General features: G+C 38.5%; 1 protein-coding gene across 2 annotated transcripts in view; it reads left to right on the top strand.

Annotated features, from left to right (window-relative positions):
• The window catches only part of WDR7 (WD repeat domain 7), a 286,826-nt gene that overhangs the window by 186,985 nt on the left and 76,487 nt on the right, over window positions 1-23,354 (top strand). For both annotated transcript variants that reach the window (XM_037508477.2, XM_054694021.1), the window contains 3 exons: window positions 12,744-12,930; window positions 20,577-20,694; window positions 22,564-22,713. In XM_037508477.2, coding sequence (XP_037364374.1) covers window positions 12,744-12,930; window positions 20,577-20,694; window positions 22,564-22,713 — 455 coding nt within the window. The remainder of the gene's footprint in view (window positions 1-12,743; window positions 12,931-20,576; window positions 20,695-22,563; window positions 22,714-23,354) is intronic.

Raw genomic sequence — 23,354 nt, 5'->3', positions numbered from 1 at the left:
AAGGGGACAGGGGCGAGGTGTGGAATGGGGGAACACACGGCGTCGCCTGGAGGACCTTTCAAATCATACCTGTGGCAATCTGTTCCCCTCAATTTTACTTCCCCCATCCTGCCATAGTAAGATGTGACTTGGTAATATGTCATATTTTTCAAGGCTGTTGAGACAGAAAAAAAAAGATAGAATACTATTGTTCGATGTCATTCTTCCTAGATATGAAATTATTGTATCAATGATTATATAAAATTAAATCCCTACATGGATGTAATCTTAAAAATATTTTGACAACCTTCATTTATTTCTCTTTATTCCTCCTCGACAGTTAAGAAGCATTTGGACATTTTTATGTGTTCTGTGTATAATATAAGGAGTAAATACCATGGCATATTTTTTTCAGGTTACAGTTATCCGTCAATGACAGTAGGGCAACAGAAAAATGTATTTCTTATTTTGGTTTACAGCATGACTTCTTTCATCTTTTATTGAAAATGAAGGCTGGCTTATAGTGCTTTTCAATCTCAATTTGATTTATATGAGAGAATTAATTAATGGAAATTAAGCCATATATAGCTGTTTTCCAAATTTAGTCAAAGGAAGCTGTATTTGAGGGAAAATAAAAAAAAATATTAAAACCAAACACTAGCCAATAAGGTATGAGGCAGTTAATTGCTTCCTGTCCCTTTTGAAATTACTCAGCCTGAAAAAAGAAAGCACGTATTGATTTACTGTATAGTAAATGTCCCAGGTCTCTCCTCCTCCAACACCCAGACACACACACACCACACACACATAGACACACACACGGCAGTGGTGTCAAGGAACTGCATGCCTAGCCATTTCTCTCATCAAACTTATGTAATAACAGAATAAGTCTGAAACGTTTGCTTCCTTTGTAAAAGGAAAGAGAATAAAATTATTAAAACACAAAATGAGTGGCAATGTGTTTTTCGAATGCATAATGTGTTTGCTTTTAAACTCAAAGAAAAACAAGTTTTCCAAAGGAGAAAATTTCCTGATTATGTAGTATCCACCTATTTGTATGTATACTCGTATCAATTAATATATATATATATATTTACATGCATATTTCGGGGAAGTAATTATGAAGATGATGTAAATTCAACTGTACTCTCCAATATGTTTTTTTGTTTCATTTCAGGCATGAGCCACTAAACTATAGAGAATAGGCATTTTATTCACTTATATTGTGAATAATATTGTGAATTAATATTGTCAATATTAATTCGTTCTTATATAGATTTTTGTCTTGCTACTTGTGATTTTTCTGATAAGCATCAGTTTTTTTCAACACAGACTTTGAAATGTTAGTTTTGGTGGTATTAAAGCCCAATCGGTAAAATTAGCAAGAAGTTAAACAAAAACAGATCTCATAGAGCAAGCTGCTCTGAAGGTTAACCTGTAAGTACTCATGTAAACATGTATTTCAGAAACACAATATAACATGTACATTTCTTTTTTGCCTTACATGAGTATAGATTATTATTTTTGATTTGTAATTGTGATCTGGTTGCTTCTATAGCTCAGATAGTGAGGAGTTCATCACATCATAATATCTTGAATTTTATTTTGAAAGAACCAGAGCATCCTTCTATGTAAAAAGAGAGTATTTTGTGGTTGGAGTAAGTTTTCCTTTGTCACGTTGTAGGTTACTTATATATTGCTGTATATCCTTTTGTTAAAAAATACATCTACCCCTAAATATTTCTTTGGAAATATATTGGCCCTTTCTCTTTGTTTGACATTAACATCTATTCCCTAAGGGGCTCTGTTTCAGATTTCCATGGAGCTTTGTTGATGGCTCTCTTGTAAACCCACCAGCACCCCTTTCTTCCCAGAATTCTGCATGCAGCTTAGCTGTTCTGGCAAGGCTGCTGTTTACTGGCGAGTTCCCATTAACATAGCCACCACTCCTCGGTTAGATAATGGACTCAAAGGTTAAGAGCAGAGGATCTCAACAGCTCCAATCAGCAGGGCTTTTCCAGGGCTAATTACCTCTTTACTGCGCTGACTCTAATGTGACATGTTTATTGCCTTAACTAACAACTCATTAGCTTAGTTGATGTTTTTGTCAATATTAATTCGTTCATTTAAGCCAAGTCAAAGCTTAAACAAAGATGTCCAGACTGAGAAACGGGCAGCATCGTGACTTTTGTTTGCTCATCTTTTTTTTTTCTTTCTTACTCAACTTCAACAAAATGAATGTGTAGACAAGAAACATTTAGAGTGCCAGTGTTGAGAATGTTGGTATCTGTCCATTTGCTGGCATAGAAAACATTTCTGAATTTATTTTATGGTTATTCCTGTCTCCATGTCACAGCTTACTTACTATTTAGAGTCTAGTGTAGCCAACTATTTCTAGTCATTGACTATATTCCTGTAAAGGGTTAATACTCAGCAATTCCTTATTCCAGTTAAATGTTTTACTATAGTTTTTAGAAAATAGATCAAGTAATTTTTTAATGTGATGTTAATCTCTACTAGGTTATCTCTAAAATTACTTTGAGATTTATCTTGTTATGACAACTAACTTACTTCATTAGCCTGTGTGAATTATTTAAAAAGATGATTGTAAAGTCACCATGAAGCATTTTGATTTTTTGCGAAACTTTTGCTTAACACTCATGGTATTTCTTGGGGGATGTCATTGTTTTGAGTTCCTGTATTTTTTAAAAATAATATTTCTCTAAAGCCCAAGAGTATTGCAAATGGGTGAACTAACTCAGCACCAGCCTTTTATGGAGTAGTAAGTTGATCACTTTGGAGATTACATCAGCATCTTCAGAACCCTGTGGTCCATTTGACAGGTCCCTCCCACAGGACCTGGAATGGTTTGTGCATGGCCAGAAAGGTCTAAGAGGCATTCCTGTGGACAGCAGACATGGGTGAGGTTGTAGTGGCAGGGGAGTTTCTTCCCTGGACAACTGGTCTCTGATGTGAAGGCCAGACACTCACCCTGATTGGCTAGTTCCCGGAGGTGATGAGGGCCAGAGAGGGCTACTAGAAGCTATGTCTAGAACATGGACTGCTACCTTATTAAATTTTAGTGAGAAGCATGTAGCACATAAACCAGACTCAATCACTTCATTCAGCAGTTTATCTCTATGGAAGAATACACGGACACCAAATTATCAATAGACATAAGAAATCACTATCACAGGGAATAGAAAACTTTGATCTGTGTAATTGAATTCATTCTATACTAAATACTCAACTATATTTACTTTCTTGGCTTTCTCATCTCCCATTCTTTCCTGAACATGTTTTAATCAGGGTTTGCTGCCTTCTACTGTCTGAAACCTTTTTGGTAAGGTTACCAGGGACTTCTACCTGCCCAAACCCACTAAGCAATTCTCAGCCCTGGTCTCTGTCTCTTGCTTGCACATGCTGATGCAGCCATGTTGAAACTTGAAGCTCTTCTTACTTGGGTTCTGTGACATTGTCCTCTCCTGAATACATCACCTCATTGACCACTCATATCCAACCTCGATGTGGCTTCTCTTTCCAGGCTGTGAAAGTTATGCCTACACCCCTCGATTTCACATCCGGTCTCCGACCTTGCCATCTCTGCATGTCTTCTCCTAATTCTTCATTCTTACCCTGGCCTCTACCCTAATCCTCACCCTCATCCTTCCAGTAGCTTCTCTGCACTTCACCATCAGATGTTTAAATGTCCAAAACCAAGAGGTCAATGGCTGCTCGCGTCTCAAAAGCAACCCCCCACCTTTTCTCCTGTCGGTGCTCATTTTAGCAGATTCCTCCAGTTGTTCATACCTAAATTCTTGGAAACTGTTTTTACCTTCTTTCTGTCATCTGCCACATTCAATCTCTAAACCAGTACTGCCTCTGTTACCTTAAAAATAATCAGAACTCATGCCGTTGTCACTACTGTTTCAGTGTGAGCCAGCATCATCTCTTGCCTTAGCTATTGTGGTAGCCCTGTTTGCCTCCGCAGTTTCACTCGCCACAAGTCTTACCTTCCATGCTGTTCACATCACCCAGCTGCTTTTTGTTGACAGTAAATCACATCTCTCTCCTCCACAAAACTTCTGCTGGTTTCTGTAAGACTTCAAACAAAGCTCCACATCGAAAGACTGCACCATCTATCCCGCACCTGCCTCGGTCTTTGTGTCCACTTCGTGTCCACTGACACCCCACCCCACGGTGCTGTCTGTGGCCTGGTAGATGTCTCAGGGCCTCTCACCTCAGGGCCTCTTGTGCTATTCCCTCAGCCTCAAATGCTTCTCCCACAAATGCCCTTTTCCTCAGTTCACTCAGGCCTCTGATCAAATGTCGCCTTCCACAGAGTTCTTACCTCTCTGTCCCTTTTTTGTCTCTGACTCTGCTCTGTTTCTCTTCACAGGACTCAGTCCTACTTGGCTTAGCTATTTGTTCCCTCCGTTTTTACTAGAACGTGTTTGGAAAAGCAGACTTTGTTGGGCTGTGCATGAAACAGTGCCCACTGCATAGCAAGCCCCAGCAAGTGTGGAAAAGAACAGGGTCACTCAACTCACAGGCTAGAACTAGAGCTTCACCCTGGGGTTCTGCTTCCCTCCTCCCCCATGCCATTCAACAATCCTACACCTTTTGGAAATAGGACGTAGAAATATTTGCATCGTTCAGCTAAAGATTTGCCAGAATAATGGATTTTTCAAACTTCTTTGACATCACAAACATCTGCTTCTATTATTTTACTTCTTTATTGCTGACCCCTAAACTGTCAAACAGTCAGCACTTTTTACCTTCCCTAGGCAGAAAAAAGCTGTATGCATTAAATAATACCCTCTTGTCTGTTTATAGGAAGATAAGATCATCCCCTGTTTTAGCTTGCCATCAAAATACATAAATACCAACAGCAAAATGAGATTAAATTCTATTATTTGACACAACTTAGTTCATTTGAAATGCAGTAGAACAGAAGAAATTATTTGAATCAACGAACATTTGGATTTTCTACCCTTCTGATTATAGGACAAGAAACAGCTTATTATGTTGAATTAGGACTTTTGATGACGCTAATGCTAATGAGTTTTAAAACATCTTTGTTAAATTCCTAATTTAGCAAAGTTATTTTATGCCTTTCAGAAGAAGAAATAATTTATTTTTACAAAGTAGAGGTTATAAAAATTTAAGATAGTTTATAAAAACTGCATTAATACAAAGCATGCTCTTATAGAAATGATTGTTAATTATTCTATATCCGTGAATAATGCATACTACATTGAAATTATTTTTAATCAAATCAAGTGCCTGTATAAAGCAAAGACTAGATGGCATTCTGCCATCCTTGTTCTTTGATGGACATTAACAAGTGGGAAAAGGCTTCATTCACTTGGTTACACTTTGAAATAAGTGGCCAATCATTATTAATTCATTTTGCACTCATTGTAATGGCATAAATCATCATAAATTCATTTGGTTTAAAGTGCATATAATATGTTCCCCGCAGGAATTTCCTTGTAATTGAGCTATTAATTAATGTATTTTTTAATATGACCTTTTTTCCCTTCCCTGCTCTTCAGAGCCCAGAGTGGTTCATGATATTCTTTTAAGTATGAGGAATGAGTTTGTCTTAACTAGGCCTGTTGACTGACCCAGGAGGGGTCAAATTGCAAGGAAAAGGTAATATGTACTACCTACCAACAGTTCAGCAGTAATAGTGGTGAATGATCTCCATGGGCTCTTTAAAAAGTTCTCTGAAATGCAAGGGTTTTTGCAATAATTTCAGCAAGAAAAATTTCATTCTCCTTTGATAAACATGGCTAGACTCTGGCTTCTGTTTTAATTTCTAATTCTTAAACTCCTCCCTGTGGCCACTGGTTGCCTGTAGCATGGGCTGCCTGAAATCAAAGTTCCCTTGCCATCAGTGGGAGGCCCTCCTAACCAGAGCTGCCTCCTCCCACGTTCCCCCTCAGCCTCCTGGGTTATCTGGGGTCTGTTTCTTCTTCTATCAGGGTATACTCGTTGTTGGAGGGCTTATCACAGTTGCTTCTAGGGGTAACCATGGCATTCCTGAGTCTTCCTGGCAAAGGGAAAAAGAAGGGAATTAAAATTATAGATGGGAAGCTGAAAAAATACCACTGATTTTACAACTTTTAAAATGATAATTTCTAATGTAGTGTCATGTGTGCACAAATAGGAATTGAGTTAAAAATGCTACATGATGCATGTTCATGTCATAAATAAGTCTTATTTAGTGTGGTCTGTAGTTGCATGAAAATCAGGGTTAAACTTAGTGTTACGAGTGTTCTGTTAGGGTCTATAACAGGCAGTTGACTCTGTGTGTGTGTGTGTGTGTGTGTGTGTGTGTGTGTAAAAAGTCTATTCAGTGTGCTGCTACAAGGTTCAGTCCCTGCCCTTGCTTTAGAAAGACCAAGAGAGAGAAAATGAAGCAGCAATATAAAAATGTTACTTATTAACATAGTTAATAGTTAATGGAATGAATGCTTTTGTATAATAGCCATTCAATGAATGTGGGATGCATTAATGAAGAGAGTCTATGCTTTGTGATAAGGATGAATAAATGTTCTAGAAAACAAATTCGTTATTACCTAGATATAACATTGAACTGTGCATTTTAAGGCATATATGTTAATCTTGAAAAGCAAGCAGATATCATAAAATTTTTCAGTTGGCATTTTTCATTGGTCAGTCTTTGATTGTATAATATTCATTTTGCCAAAGCAACAAGTTCATTGCAGTATGATACTGTCAGCTTTTAAACCACGGCTTACATAGGTTTTATTTTGCTCTCACAGTCTCAATCCTTTTCTCATTTTTAGCATTTTGCTGTTACAGCAAAGCGTAAATATTTTCTTGCAGCTTTGCTCTTTTGCAGCACTTTTTAAAAGCAGTGAGATTAAAGTTTTTTTTAAAGCTGGAGACAAAATAGCACTAAAATATGAGCTATTGTTATTAGTCTTGACTGCATGACAACAGAATTAAACTTAGACAGCCAGAGGGTCTAAGTTAATTGTGATTTATCCAAAGCTGAATGTTAGTGCTTTCTGCTTTTTAAAGGTTTTGTTTTGTTTTGATTTATTTTCCAGTATTCTGAGGCTGTCTGCATTTTGGAACTTCATTTGTCCATTTGTCTACATATCCAGGGGTAGTGGTGGGGGAAGAAGTTTGGCTAAGAGCTTCTTGGCTTTCTCAGTTACTAGTAGTAAGACTTACAATTTGTGAAACGTAGAGTGAGAAAAGGTATCCTGGTAGTTTCTTAGGACCATACATTTATTAAAAATGGCAATTGTTTCCAAGTTTTTCATTCTTGTGGGTCAGTAAAATTGCCAAAAGTAAAATTTGAGGATCTGTGGTAGTGTTTTAAATGTTTTGTTTTGCTGACTAGAAACAAAAAGTATCACTGTCTTCATCATTTTATTTAAAATTTTTTTTTCACCAAAGAAGTAGTAAGAATATAACTGTTGAATAAATATTCCTTTAAATTGAATATATTTAGCCTCATAAATAAGACTGTGTTACATGAATAAGACTATGTTACTTCCATTTTCCCCATCTCACCATAGAGCTATGGAAACTTTACCATGTGCCACCACATGTCTGTAGCTTTTGGAAATTTCTCATCTGTGCATTAATTGTAGTGGCTGAGCTGGGTGCATAATTGTATTGACTGAGCTGAGCACATCGAGTGTAAAGTAATTTTCAAAGTGTTGCCAAAGCAATAGTTATGTATTAGGTACTTACTAACCATAAAGCATAGAGCTAAGCCTTATTAAAAACATAAAAAATATTTTTAAATTTTATATGGCTCAGGGAATTTATCCAGTAAAAGTTATTTATTCAGTTAAAAGGTTAATAAAATCCAATAGAAAAAAAATAGCTCCAGACCATAGATAAATGCCCAAAAATGTTCAATTGTTTGTCAACTGTATAGATAGTCCTTATTGTATTATAAAGAAGAATTAATTTCTAAGGTAAACAGGAAAGTTGTGGCAGAAATTGCTAGCTACTTACTCAATACCATTCTCCCCTTCCATGTGAACAAAACCTGTTTTACTGAAGATGACCCTGAGCCTAGCTAACAGACATTTTCCCATCTTTCATTGCAACTGGAAGAATGACTTCTCGATATAATCCTGGCCAATGAAATGTAATCAGATTCTAAAAAGAGGCTTGAGTTAAGGGTATAACATCCTTTTGCCCTTCACCCTCTACCTCTTCCTGTCTGGCAGGTGGATGTGGTACTGGATGCATCCTTATCCATCTTGTCATAGCGATGCAACCTAGTTAGAGCCAAGACAGTTCTGGGCCCTCAGGATGGCCATAGTTAGCAGTGAGCGGTGATGGCAGTCATCTCATTGTGTGAGAAAAGACAAGCTAGATACTCTATTTGATCTTCTGATTTGAGGAGACAATGGAACTACAACTGAAATACTTAAAAATTTTGGAGGCAGAGATGGACTTGAGATTGATCACAAAGAATATTGTTTTGAATTTGTTGTTGGGGAGAATGCCATGAATAAAACATAGTTGCAAAGATGCAAGTTGTTGCTCAGAGACTCCTACTGGTCATTGCATGAAGCCTGGACTTGCTACAGGTCTGCAGCTAACTACATATTTCTATGGTTCTCAGTTACCACATCCAAAACATAGAATAGATCAGAAATTTTGAAGTCCTTTCCATTAAAAAAAATTCTGTGATTATAATAATCCCACTTGACTATGGAGAAGTCAGTCAGAATTAAAAAGGCAATAGGTCTTGTCCCTCTCTAATCACAAGGCAGTCCAAGTATTGATCTCTCTAAAGTAAAAAACTGATCAAATCCCTCCTTTGCTTCAACTTTCCAATGATTCCCCATTCTCACCAGAATAAACCAATGCTTAGCATGGCTAAGCCCTACCCCTTTGTGCTCAGCCTCTAATAACCTGGCTTATCTCTGTCTCTCTGTTGTGTTTCACCCCCTTGTCCCCTCTGTCCCCTTGCCATGGCCTCAACTCTCCACCCACCCCAACAGAGTTCCCAGCCATATCGAACTATGTGTAATCCCTTATTCTTGCCACGTTCTCTCCAATATCCTGATCTTTAGACATACTTTTCCCTCCACCTGGAATACCTTTTTCCACATATATGTCCCCTTTGAGTAGCCAACTGCTCCTTATCCTGTAGTCTTGGTATAGAGGTGATGTTTTCCTGGAAGCCCTCGCCTACCCCTCAGGTAGAGTTACGTGTACCTGTTAAATCTGTCTTGATACCCCGTGCCTATAAGTATTCTAACACTATTCTTAGTATTTTCAAATAACCTGCTTGCTCACCAGTCTCCTGAACTAGAATGAATTTCCTTGATGGAAGAAACTGAGTCTTATTCCCTTTCCTTTCTCCAGCACTTAGTGTGGTATAACAATACTTGATAAAGAGCTATTGCAGATATCTTTGAATGGATAGTTTGGGACCCAATTGTGGGAAATCTTAAATGAAATACCAGCTTGTTGACCTTTTCAATAATGCCAATAGAAAGGCTTTTGTGACGGAATCAGCATCCATGGCCATGATTGCTCCATTTCCACCTTGCTTGCTCAGTTAGCACTATGGAACAGCGGCACATTTGCACAAACAGGTAAATATGTACTTGAGTATGAAATTAGATTCCATCTTACACAAATTAAGATATAATTTTTATTGGGTACCAAATGTTTGGTGAAAATTCTGAGATAAACTTTAAATTCTCTCCACTGTGTAGTTACTATCACCTTAATTTCGGTTTTTCCATTACCTTGTTTCATTTTGCAGAACACTTTTATTCTATGGGATCATGTTAGGAAAAAAATCATAAATTAGAGAATACTACTTAAGTTGAAAATGGAATAAATGTATCTACTCCTTTTCATTATCATAGAACCATTTTATAAAGCCCGTTTCTTACGTATCTGCAAAAAGAATATATGATTAGGACCTTTGAAACCTGAGGCATCCTTGATTATTCCTTCAGAACATCAGCATTATTATTATTGCTGGAACAGTAAAGTCACAAGCTTCCTATTAATCAGCAAGACTAGAAATCAAAACAGATATAGCTTGAAAATCCTCCTTACCTTCTATTATTTACATGTTTTAATTTGGATTCAGTTCTTAGAGACAGATATGGGATTTTTGCACTGATACTGTCTTCACCATTTTAAAACAAATTTTTGAAAGTAAATCATACTCTACTAGTAGATTTAAAATTTGCATGAAATAGGGGATTTTCCTCTCTTCTCTTGATGTGCCCATGCACCCTGCCAGGATGTAGGAATCTTTGTTTTATATTCCCCAGAGACAGAATTTGAACCTGAAGGAGCGTTGCTGTCGGGGAATCTACTCATGAGATCACTGAGTGAAATAGGCAGGGATTTGAGGTGGGGTGGCAGTCCTCTAGGAGTCTGTGTGCCCTTCCCAGCTGGACATCCTCACTGTGATGGCGGATCCCACTTTGCAAAAGAGCAGCAAGCCCCTGGGACACCCAGCAAGTTCCCATTTCTGTCACTTCATAGAGTGCTAGTGATCACACCCTCCATGCTGTCCTTCCTGCTTGGTCAGAAAAGTGATGGAAATAGTCAAAGTGGGTATCTTACTGTTTATTATTGCCCTCAGGAAAAATTTGTCAGAAAGGTGAGGAAGGATTCCCAGTGCAGAGTCCAGGAAAAACCAACAAAAGTCCCTAGGGTGACCGGAATGCTGCCACCTGTAATGAACACAAAAGTAGTAGCATGCAGTTAAGGAAAATGACGATTGCAATGCTATAAAACCTTGTACTTAGGAACTTTACTTCCCCTTGGCAATATTATTTTCCAAGGATACACCTCCAGGGAGCCCTATCCCTTAGATTGGAAACCATTGCTGCTGGTGTTTCAGGACGTCTGCAGAGAATAGCAGTGGGGATTTTTCTTTAGTTCATACAACTTCCTAGAAATACAGAATAAATGGGGTAGATTTCTTGCCACAAAATCTTGAAGTATTTCAACAAACTGGTGCAGAGAGCTGCATTAGAAATGAACCCGCAGTCCAGGTGAACCTGTTTTCCATTCTAGATCCATAATGTGCTTGGTGATGTGAGAGATCAGAGTTACATGAAGTGTAGTTCCTTGTTCAAGAAATGAGAAATGCTTATGCTTAAAAATCTCATGTGATGGGGGACACAGACAAGCTGGCAGAAAATAGAGAACGGTGGATCCTTTTTTTGTTTAAAGAGTTTATATTTTTGATGATCCATGAAATGTTATATCACATTTACATGGCTTAGTATGAGGAGAAAATTTACAATTATGAGTGAAATGTGAACTTACTTCAAAGTATGAATGAAATATGAACTTGGGTGTTCTCTTAAGAGACTTCCATATATATATAAAATATATATTAATAATATGTAATATAGACGATATTAATATATAAAATATACATTATATAATATGTAAAATATAATATATAATATATTAATATATAAAAATAATGTATAAAATATATAGAATTATATATAGGCACCTTTCTTCAGTTTGGTACAGAAGTTGCGACTTCTTGAAATTTGTCCTGCAGAATTTGGTGGGTATGTATGTGTAGTTTGCTGGGAAAATGACTGATGGCTTTCAATAGAGTCAAAGAATTCTGTGACTGAGAAGAAATTGAGAACCACTGATTTACAGACTCTTACCCCAACTTTACCACATCCTTTACTCCTCTGCACCTCCATTTCAGTCCATTCTCATTAACAATTTGAGAACTGTTTTGTTAACAGCAAAAAGTGGGTAGATGCTATTTGTTGAAAGCCATTGAATTAACCTGTTTGCTAAATTGTCTTATGATTTATAAACTGTCTTGTCTCTTTCCCTCAAAAAGAGTCCCAAAAACTCTTGTGAATTTCAATTTGCCTTTCACAATCCCTGATTTTTTTTTTTTTTCGTTTTAAATGACTTTTGAAGTAGACTGGTTTCTGCAGTGTAATAAATAGCCATCTGGTTTATGTATGCAAACTGTCAGCGATATCATCAACATAAAGGAATACATGTTAATTAAAATCTAGGTCATTCCATCAGATTTAGAAGTCATATTGATCTGTTTTTTAATTTGTTTAACAAACTTGTGTGAAGAATTTACTGTGTACTTGACATCATTGTATTCTCTGTCAAGACCCCAGATTATGAAGGAACATAGAGGCTTAGAGGGGAGACATTTTCAAACTGCGCCTTCCATCTGCTCCATCCCTCATCCCTGTTGATAAGCACTACTGGAAGTGTTCAGTGTCACTGATGGAACTACTAGCCATAGGGACTCTGTTAGATGCAGAAGGAAGATGAAGAAATATCATCTAACATTCTTTGAAAACATCTTCATTTTACATAATGATGAATAAGGAGAAACACAGTTTGAAAGCTCAGAATCATCGATACATTTGGAAATTACATACAGTTATTTGCATATCATGATGTGTTTTAAAACTTCAGAATAAAGTTACTGTAGTTCAAGAAATCTCCACACAGCTTTCCATAGTGGTTGGACCAGTTTGCACTTCCACCAGCAGCAGAATAAAGTTACTGTAGCCTAACTAATCTCTTTGAAATATATGACTGAGAAAAATGTAAACTCGAGGTCTTTTATAGTATTACTGCTCAAACCTTTTTGCAGTTAAAAAAAAAAAGAAATTCAAAGTGGCTAATATTTTGAAAATGTGCATGCTTCAAAGAAAACATCACAAAAGTCCTATCACTTTATTGTTCTACCTTTCCTCTTGTAATTCCAGGTAAGGCACTGACATTTCTCCTGCTGCAGCCGCCAAGCCCCAAACTCCCTCCGCACAGCACTATTCGAAGGACAGCCATCGATCTGATCGGGCGCGGCTTCACGGTGTGGGAGCCGTACATGGATGTGTCAGCTGTCCTGATGGGGCTGCTCGAACTCTGTGCCGATGCTGAGAAGCAGCTTGCCAAGTACGTGCCTACTCCAGTTAATTTGCTTTGATCGTTTGTTTTGGTGGAGGTGATGAATTAATTACCCTTTATAAATGATACATTTTTAGTAGACCAAAAACAAGGACAAATATCTCAATCTATGACATTCTAGAGATACACAGTGAACGAGAACTGGGTTTCTATAATTTTGTATTCATCTGGATTTAGCATTGTGCCAGTGAATGACTGATCTGTGTTTAAATTAGGTTTATTATGCCTGGAGAATTATTAGCTAATAATAACACAAATATATTAATACAATATACATATTTATAAGAAAAAATATTTTTATATATATACATATATACACATACCCACATTTAATATATTTGTTCAAAAAGACATAGCGAAATCATTTGGAGAATTATTCCTTTGCACATATATTAACTTTTAAATTAATTATTTGAGGTTTCAACCAACAGTAAAAAATCAGCCATAGGAGGCTGCAGTAATGCAGGGAGGCAATGATGAGAATGATGGAATAGAACATGGGCTGAGGGATCTGTTCAGATGAAATAAGTAGGAAACATTTGGTAAGCAACTAGCTAAGAGTGAGATGGGAGTAGAGGTTAGTGTTTACTTGAGAACTCAGCCTTCTGATTCCTGGAGGAAATCCTTTTTATTTTTCAGATGACATAAGCGTATCCAATATATAATGTGAAATTGACCACTGCAACCATCTGAAGTCATATACCTCAGTGACACTCAAGTCCACCCACAGTATTATACATCCCTTGCCACTATCTTGTTGCTGGAAGTATGGTCACCCCAAGAAATTCTTCCCCATGAAGCAGTTACTTCCCGTATTTCTAGTCTCCTTTCTCACCAGCCCCTGGCAATTACTTATCTGTTTGCTGTTTCTACGGATTTGCCCATTTTGGATATTTCATTTAAATGGAATTATACAACATATGGCCTTCAATGTCTGACTTCAAACTTGTACCATAATATGTCCAAGGTTCATTCATGAAAAACCTTCATTTTTATTTTCATAGCAGTATAATATTCCATTATGAGTATTTATCTGTTCAGCTGCTAATGGACATTTGGGTTGTTTCTACCTTTCAGCCCTTGTGAATGGATTTGCTATGAATGTTCATGTACGAGTATTTGTTTGAATAGCTGTTTTCATTTGTCCTGGGTAGCCCTAGTGGAATTGAGGGTCACAGGATAATTCTACATTTAACTTACTGAGGAACCACAAGAACTGCTTCCACGGTGGCTCACCATTTTCTATTCCTGCCAGCAGCGTACAAGTTTATTTTCTCTGCGTTCTTGCCATCTCCTGGTTTAAGTGTAGCCAAACCTATTGGGTGTGAATTCCTAGTGGTAGGAACTTCTGAACTATACCATGACGCCTATCTTAATGTAAGAGTTATCACTTCTTTGGTTTTCTCAGTGAATAGCATTTCATTCTCACTATTGGTCAACCTTAAAATATTGGTCTTTGGGAAAGCCTCAGAACATAATGTCAACCTCCCCCGACCCCTAGATTCACCTTCCCAAGCAGTGCTCCCTCTGTTTCCACAGCTCTCTTAATTCTCTTGAGAAGATTTTAACATTTTTCGATTACCCAGAATTTTACTTTTGGCCTAATTTTTGAGACAATTTTCAAATCTGACTTAAACACAATTTCAACAGTATGCACTCTATTTTGTTGTCTGGGAGAAGTGATTTTTACTTTAGGTTTAGTACTTAGTATTTTGTTTTTAAATTAGCTTGTGTGAAGCTTCTATCAGCAAACATAAAATGAACTTGTGTTTTATCTACATGTGGTATGTCCAGAGACACAAATACTATAGTTTTTCAGTAGGTAATTTAAATCTTGCTATTACATCCTTTTCTGTCATGAAGATTAGTATGATTCTCTATACACAGCTCTGAATAAATGAATGTATCAGCATGTAGCCTTGAGGAGTCCGATGTAATTTTCATCATGATAAATTGCATAATAAGCAAGAAAATGTTTGCTTATTAATCTATAACAAGATTTAGATTGAAAATGGCCTGTTATATCCATGACACACTGGGCGCAGACTGCACAAGGACTGAGGTGGGCTTAAGTGGACCAGAGACCTGGAGGGGCGCCGTGGGCATCTCACCCTCACAGTGTCCCACTGGGTGCCTCCTTTTTTGCCTGATTCACCGTGAACATGACCGTGCATGGCTGCCTTGCTTCTGACTGTGATGTTAAACTTGCTTCTCAAAGAAGCTTTTGTGTTAGGCTTGTGCTTCTTAAAAATTACAGTTCATGTTTATTGGAAAAAGAAAAAAGCACAAACAATATTTCCTTCCTTATTTCCATTCTTGTGAGCTGATGAGGGAGGGGGCTTAAGGAAGAGCAGCTAGCTCAAGCCGGCTACCTACTTCTAGAGAACTTATGTGAGAGCAGTTTTTCTCTCTCTCCTCAACATGGGCATCCTCTGTTGGAGCCAAGTCCTGAGAGGTCTCAAAAAAACACTATGGAAGGCTCAGGATTAAGGGGGCCTTCTTCCAGATTTAGACTATTTTAGAACTTTATTTTAGAACTATTTCTAAATTTTTTTGACATCTTTGAAGTTCAAAATAAAGCAAGTTCTCTTTGGATGGTTTAAAGTATGTTCACCAACTGAGCAAGCATTTATTGAGTAACTAATACATAGAAGGAACAATTCTAGGATTACATGTAGTTACAAAGTTGCCTCAAACCAAGATCCTTTTCCACATCACTTGCTTTCTTGCAGAGTAGGTAGATAGGACCTGTCCAGAAAGGTTCTGAAGCCAGGAAGTCCAAGATCAAGTTGCCAGAGGCAAATTTCATGGAGGCCCCTCTCTAGGCTTGGCTGTGACAGCCATTTGCCATGTGCTCACGTGACTTCTTTGTGCTCATGACTGGAGAGAAAGAGAGCAAGCCCTCTGTTGTCTCTTATGAGGGTACAGATGCTGTGACCTCAGCCCCAGTCACGGCCTCATGTAACCCTAATTAACTCCCCAGGACCCATCCCCACCTACTGTCACATTGGGGGATAGGGTTTCAACATATGATTTTTAGGGAGACACAACTTTCAGTCTGTCACAGAGGGCCATGATTTGATAAGAGCTTGTATTTCCCACTGAATATTCTTTAATTTGCCAGGTGGCAATTGTAGACCGTGAAGTGAATGGAAGTGGCCTTATGTGTAACTTTTAAAGTGCTTTTTACTCAAATGCAGTTAGACTTGGAATGGGGCAGTCATGTAAGACATGAGCCTGGCCTACGTGGGCTATTTTTCTATTGATGATTTTTATTTATAATATCTATCATCTCTGGTTTCATATTGGATATGTATACTGAACCGCTGGGTAAAATAATGGGTCCTATCACTTTTAAGATTAAAAACTGAAAACAAAAACCCATCCTATAAACCTACATAACCAATGATCTGCATAACAGCCAGCTTGGCAGGATCAGATGAAAACAGTTCTGTATTTACATCCAGATTCCAGGAAAAGGCAAATACCCCTTTAATTTTAAGCCTCTGATAGTATGATCCTCTTTCAGTCAGAATCCCACATTAAAATATATCACATACACAGTGTACTTTCGACTTTCAAGATCACTACATGCAGAATTAGAGTCCGTCCGTTGGGAGCACCAGATCAATTACTTTGACTTCATTGCCTGGTCAATTCAGTCAAATAACTGGCTTAAGTGATTTTTTTCCTGCTGAATTTTCCAGGTAACTTCATTGAGTGCAAAACTCTTGAGCTGTGCTCTGTCCACTTAGGTGGGGACAGGGCGTGGGGGGGTGTGCAGGGGAGGGTGGCGGTGTGGGAGTGAGGGGGAAGATATGCGGAGTTGGGAGGTACAAACCCAATCTGTGTAGAGTTTGCCATGCACAATTAATCCATAATGCCTGGCATAATGAGGTTATGGAGTAACCTCAGTGCTGAGGGCCTGGAGTACACAGGTTTGTTGTTGTTACTGTTTTTATTTCAGTAATTGCTAACTGAGTGCCAAGCCATTGTAGAGCCCCACGAGGACTTCCACAAGAGTTCAGCAGAGGAGAGGAGGGAGAGAGTGTGAGTGGGGAAAAGGCTGGGGTAGAAGCACTAGCAAAATACTATAGTTAAAAACAAAAACAAAAAATAAAGAATAGAACAGTTGGGACCAACTTTGAAATCAGTCCAATCTCAGGATCATGGTGTTGAAAAGACATGAGTTATAAATCGGTGAAACTAGATCATGGAGGGCCTAGAATCTCAAGCCAAGGAATTTATGGTTTTTGTTAGAAGCACTAAGATCCACTGAGGTTTTTCAGTGGGTTAGCCAGGAACTAAAGGTGGTGCTTTGGGGGGATTTCTCTAGCTGAGGATGCTCTGATTCCCCTGGGCCTTGGCATTTCTTTTCTGTTACGACACCCACTGGCCTCCCACATTTGCTCTGTGGATGCTCTAGAGATCACCGCTGAGTCCTGAGCTCAGAGCAGCAGAGGTGGCCACATTCTGCAGTCCTGTAGCCGGACCCCCATTGGAACATCAGTGCCAGAAGCCGCTGACTGGAAACACTGGGAGCACAGGTGGCACTGCTACAAATTGTCGAACTCGGGGCAGGACTTTGTGTGTCTTTGGTTGGCTCCTCCCCCATTACCCTACAGCAACTCTTGCAGGCCCCAGCTTTACAACTCTCTCAGTTGGAAGTTTACCTGATTTCTCCAGATTCACAAGTTTATTTGCTGAGTTGGAGGAAGGGCAACAGGCCTTTAACTTGGAACCAATGACCTGCTGTTATTAGGTCTTGTTTCCTTTTTCTTTATTTGTGTGTCGTCTTTGCTCAGAAGAGGCATCTGTTATCCACAGGATCTAGGTCAGGGTAGGGCTTGTCATCAGGATTGGGAAGGAATATGTCATGTGTCCATTTTACAGGCACTGTGCTTACTTAGCAGAGAAGGGTGGAGGGCACAACATCCACTTGTCTCTGTGGCCTGAGCTTCAAAAGTCTGTCAGCTACAACCTCATCTTCTTCCTGCCTGAAAGTATATCCGTAACATTTCACTACTACCTTGGCTCCTTACAGGACTTCACTATACATGCTTCTTCATTTGGAAAATCCTGATAGAACCCACCTCTGAGAGGTGTTCTGGGGCAGGCACAAGAGGTTGTGCAAGAGCACAGGAAAGCCCCACTTCAGAGCTGGTCTTGGGGCCCCACGTCCACCGCTCTCTCTTCTCACCAGGCCTTCCAGAAGTGGGCTGGCCGGCCAGCTGGACACAGACATCCGTTCCCTGGCTGACGGCTTGGCGGGGTGGTGCCTTGCAGATCTCTTTTTTTTTAACTCCAACATTCTGGGATTTTTTTTGATATTACAAAATTTGTTTTAGGTTGTTTAGAATTATTCAATTAACATATCAAGTGTTTGTTTCAGTATCAACAGGGATTCCTCCATACTGATGAAAGAAACGAAACATCGTAGCATGTCAAGGAAGTTTCAGCAGCGTTTGAAGTTTTAAAAACTTGACTCTTAAAATATGATCTAAACTCTAGGATCATTATTACACAATCTAGTCCCAGCACTATTCACATAGTAAACATCCTTTTTTCCTTTTGCTGAATAGCATGATAATAAAAAGTAGTAAAGTCAGAAATGGAACCAGCTAACCTACTCCATTTCCTGCCAAACACCTCTTTCTAGCCCTCTGGGTCCCCACAACATCAGCTTCTCCCTTGGTGAAACACACTCAGCCATTCATTCCCTCTGTTTATTCTTCAGTAATTTCACATTTTCTTTTTAGTGGTAAAAACCAGAGGAAGGGCCTCCCCGGTGGCACAGCGGTTGAGTGCCGTAGGGCCGGTTTGATCCCCGGCCGCTGGTAAGGGTCCGACGTGGCGTGCAGACCTCTCCTGCCGCTCCCACTGCTCCCCTCAGCAGTGTACTTCAGTCCCTCTGCCTGTTCTGCCCCCCGCTCCGGCTATGGTGAATTTGCTTACCCTCCCGCGCTTCTGACAGTACCCAGTGCTTATATAAATAAATAAATAAATAAACAAACAAACAAATAAATAAATAAATCTTAAAACAACAACAACAGAGGAAGGCCCTGCATTAACCTCTCCTCCGAGTTCCTGCTTCATACCTATTCTCAGTTTGTGGGGAAAAAATAGATACTATTATATTATCAGTCAAAGACTTAAGCAGTATTATAATCCCAAAGAAATTAAAAGCAGAAATCTCTATAATCAATTTAACTTCTTTTAACAATGATGAAAACATCTGTTTACTGCATCTTTATTTTCAACTGAAGTTGAAATAAATGATTCTGAAGTCAAAATGATTCTTAGATCAATTATGGAGACATTGGCAAACTTTTTGAGAATTTTAGTGAACATAATCCAGTTCACACATGAGCTGTGAAGGCCAGAGGGAAACTTGACTTATTATTTACTAAGAGCAGGACAGATCTTATGATAATTTCATATAGATATTTAAGTTTAAAATTATTTAACTAGAAGAAGAAATTACAACTGAATCTCGTACTGAGTAACAAAATACACTTATACAGTTGATGTGTGGATCACATGCCACATTTTAGCTTAGTTATGTATTGTAATAAATGGGGCTTGAAAACAGAACATAATCATTTTTTGTTTTAGGAGTGTAATGAATACAGGGTCATGACCCTATCAGGACATTCTTATCATTTAGAAAGTCTTTTTTCATCATATATTCTTTTTTTTTTTAAAGATTTGTTTATTTATGCATACAAGAACTGGGGTACAGGCCAGAGGTGTGGATGGTGAGAGGATTCACCAGAGACAGAGTAGGGAACAGAACAGGCAGATTGACTGAAATACACTGCTGAGGGGAGCAGCGGGCGAGTCAGGAGAGGTCTGCTGTGCCATGTGGGTTGCTCCCTGGATGGTGCTGCAGTGGCTGCAGATTGCTTCATAGGTTGTGTCTTAACCCTTTGCACCACCAGTGAGGCCCCTCGTCGTATATTCTTATATATAGACTAGACCCTGCTATGCATGAGTTCTTAATAGAATGTTTAGAATAAGTATCAGTTAATATAATTTTTGCATCAATATGAAATAATATGCTGATTAGTACGTGGGTTCAATAAGGATCAAATGTGGAGTAAACTGGCAATGCTGACAGTATTTCAAGCTAAAAGTAATATACAAACTAAAAATAATTTTGACATTTTCCATTCATTTGATAATTTTATGGCCAGGAGTGAATTTTGCTTCTATTCAATATGCAGTATTACCCAAAACAGAGCTTTTTAATGTGACCTTATAAACAAATTCTTACCTTCCACTTTTTCAGGAAAAACATTGAAAATACTCAGCACAATATTCATTCTTGCCTTATTCTGAGCATTGTGATATGTATTCAGTACTAGCACTTGATAATTTGTTAACAAGACTTTTTAACACTTTGGACAGATGCACATACTGTTTTCAATCTTCACGGTTAATTATTCGATTTTGTATTTGATGCCAGAACACCCTGACTCCTAATCACTGCTCATTGTTGCAAGTCCATTATATTCTAACTGTTTGAGTGCTCCCATTGACCTTGAACTGACATTATAAGCTGTGTCTAATCTTTTCAGTCTATATTTCTAATGCTTCTTTTCTTTTTTCCTTTTTTTCTGATCCCTGTTTAGCATCACAATGGGGCTGCCTCTGAGCCCAGCAGCTGACTCCGCCCGCTCGGCCAGGCATGCCCTCTCGCTCATTGCCACGGCCAGACCACCCGCCTTCATCACCACCATAGCCAAAGAGGTGAGCAGAAATTGGCATGAGCCCCACCAACTCATTTTGAGGAGGAGTTATTTGATATTGTAAGCTGAGGGTCGGTGCCCACAAATATTCCTTCCAGTTTGTTCTAGAGAAATGCAAGTTAATAGTTTAGTATTGAGATGAATGCCTGGATTCCAAAGCAGTGCTTTCATTACCTTTGCTTTGTATTTATTTCTGTTTCCAAGTTTAATTCACTTGAAAAGATTTGACAATAATTTTTCAACCTGAAATAATAGCAGGTTTATTCAAATTAGAACACATTAAAAGTATTCACATTTTACAAGTGCAAGTACCTACCTGTAATCAAAACTAAACTTCTTATTAACATTGGCTCTCCAACTGTAAACAAAAACTCAAGTCATAAACTTGCTAATTGTTTTTCCTATTACATGTCACAGATAAAGACTTGAATGCCAATTGATTCCCACATTCTCAGCGTTCTAACTAATTGCCCACATCTAACTGAAAAACTAGTAAAGAACAATGAACCAATTATAGGATCTTTCCTATAAGTCTTGGTAGTGGGAGAAGAAGCAAGGGGCGACAAGCCACCTACCTTTTTGGGAAAGGTTTGTTCCATTTCAGCCTGAATAACATGCAGACTTCATGTCCGTAGGTTAAGTACTCTTGAGTTGTTTTTCCAGTAACTATGAAGAATTTTTAAAATAGTAAATAAATACCTCTGAGTCTGCCCCATAACCTAAAACCTGGTGGGCCTGTATCTGCCCTGGAGCCATCCATAACAGGCAAGCAGCAAATATTTGTGACTGGAAGTCAGATTAAGGGCACGCAAGGAGTCCCGGTAGCAGATTGTGTGGGTCTCTACAGGCAGTGCGGCTTTGAATTCAAGTCTAAAGTGAATTTATAGACCAAGGATGTGTGTTTTTCTATTAGGCATGATATTAAATGAGGTTTCACTGTTTTTAAAATACACATGTGTGTATTTATCTCTTTTGTATAAAGTGTGTATATATATAAATGAACAGATTTATTAGCCATGATTTTTTTGCCCAGTTTTCCCATCAGCAGAGTATGTATAGATCGTGACTAGTGCAGGGCCCATTAAGGCTCTCTCTCCTCTCAACTGTAAGACTTACAATTTGTAGGCAGGAAAAAATCACACTGAACTGATATTATCTACAATCCTCATTGTCTCTTGGAAGCATGTTCATTTCAATTTCTCAACTTGTTGTAAACTACCTAGAACATATCTGGGACACAGTAAGATTCTATAAGCATCACTTATTACATGTTATTACTTGAGAACAAGGATCCCCTCTTACACTTGCAGGTATCCCCCAGCTGCCGCCTTCCTCAGTGGCAAACATACCAAATTCACAAATCTAAAGTGGGCCTCTATTCAAAAACATCATGGTAATATCGAGTTCAAGTCTCATCTAATTTCCAGTAACTTATAGAACTTTGAGAAAGCTTACTGAGTTTGTATTGTACTAAATAATTTTCTTCTGTAGTGAAAAGTATTTCTTGACTGCTCCCTGGTCCCCAAACAAAAGACAAAACTTGCAAGCTAACTGTAGATCTAAGACATGGGGGTGGGTGGGGGGGTTTGGGGGAGAGGTCAAAATATGGGAGGGAAGAACACAGGGGACTATGGTGATGGTTCACAGGTGATGCAGTAGTGGGAGATTTATGAGGATTTTTTCACTTATTGCACAAAAATGAATAACAATGTAAGGGAAAAAAATTTTTTTTAAATATTTCTTGACCCTCCCAAAAAGGCTTGTTGATTTTTTTTTTTGATTGTATTAGTAAATGAAAAATAAACCCGTGGCTAGATATGTAAAACTCCATCAGGTGTCAACCATCCTACAGAGTGGCGTATTTTTCTAGGTGCACAGACACACTGCACTTGCAGCCAATACCCAGTCCCAGCAGAATATCCACACTACAGCGCTTGCACGAGCTAAAGGGGAAATTCTGAGAGTCATTGAAATTCTTATTGAAAAGATGCCCACAGATGTTGTGGATCTCCTGGTGGAGGTAAGAATTTCGGGTTTTGGGCTTCCCTGGTGGTGCAGGGGGTTAGGACACAACCTATGAAGCTGTCCGCAGCCACTGCAGCACGAGTTCGATCCCTAGCCAGGGAGCTACCCACATGGTGCAGCAGACCTCTCCTGACTCGCCTGCTGCTCCCCTCAGCAGTGTATTTCAGTCAAATTGCCTGTTCTGTTTCCCGCTCTGTCTCTGGTGAATCTCTCACCACCCCCCCACACCTCTGGCCTGTACCCAGTTCTTGTATGCATAAATAAATGAATTTAAAAAAAAAAAAAAAGAATTTCTGGTTTCAAATGACATGTAACCAGCCCACGTTAAATATATCAGTATAGATATAAAAGTCAGCCTCTTTAGTTCCAGCATTTTTTAAAAGAAAGAAAGACAACAAACTAATTTTTGTACCCTTCTTGGAGACCTTATTTAAATTTCCTCAAGTGTCAGAATGTTCACATGGAATTGGCCTGTATTGAGTCATTTTTAAGGTTACATTTTCTTTGAGAGATTTCATTCTGAATAAAACGAAACATGTACTGTGCTTGAATAAGCGGTGGCTTTACTACATATATCTGAACTGTGTTTAAAGTAAGCAAGTCTGGTTTCTTTATTTTATTGTGCTGTCTTATAAG

Source organism: Talpa occidentalis, unplaced genomic scaffold, assembly GCF_014898055.3.
Source record: "Talpa occidentalis isolate TD23 unplaced genomic scaffold, MPIMG_talOcc4v2.1 talOcc4.13, whole genome shotgun sequence".
NCBI lineage: Eukaryota > Metazoa > Chordata > Mammalia > Eulipotyphla > Talpidae > Talpa > Talpa occidentalis.
Note: the sequence above shows the minus strand (reverse complement) of the source record. Positions and strands in the feature narration are given on the sequence as shown.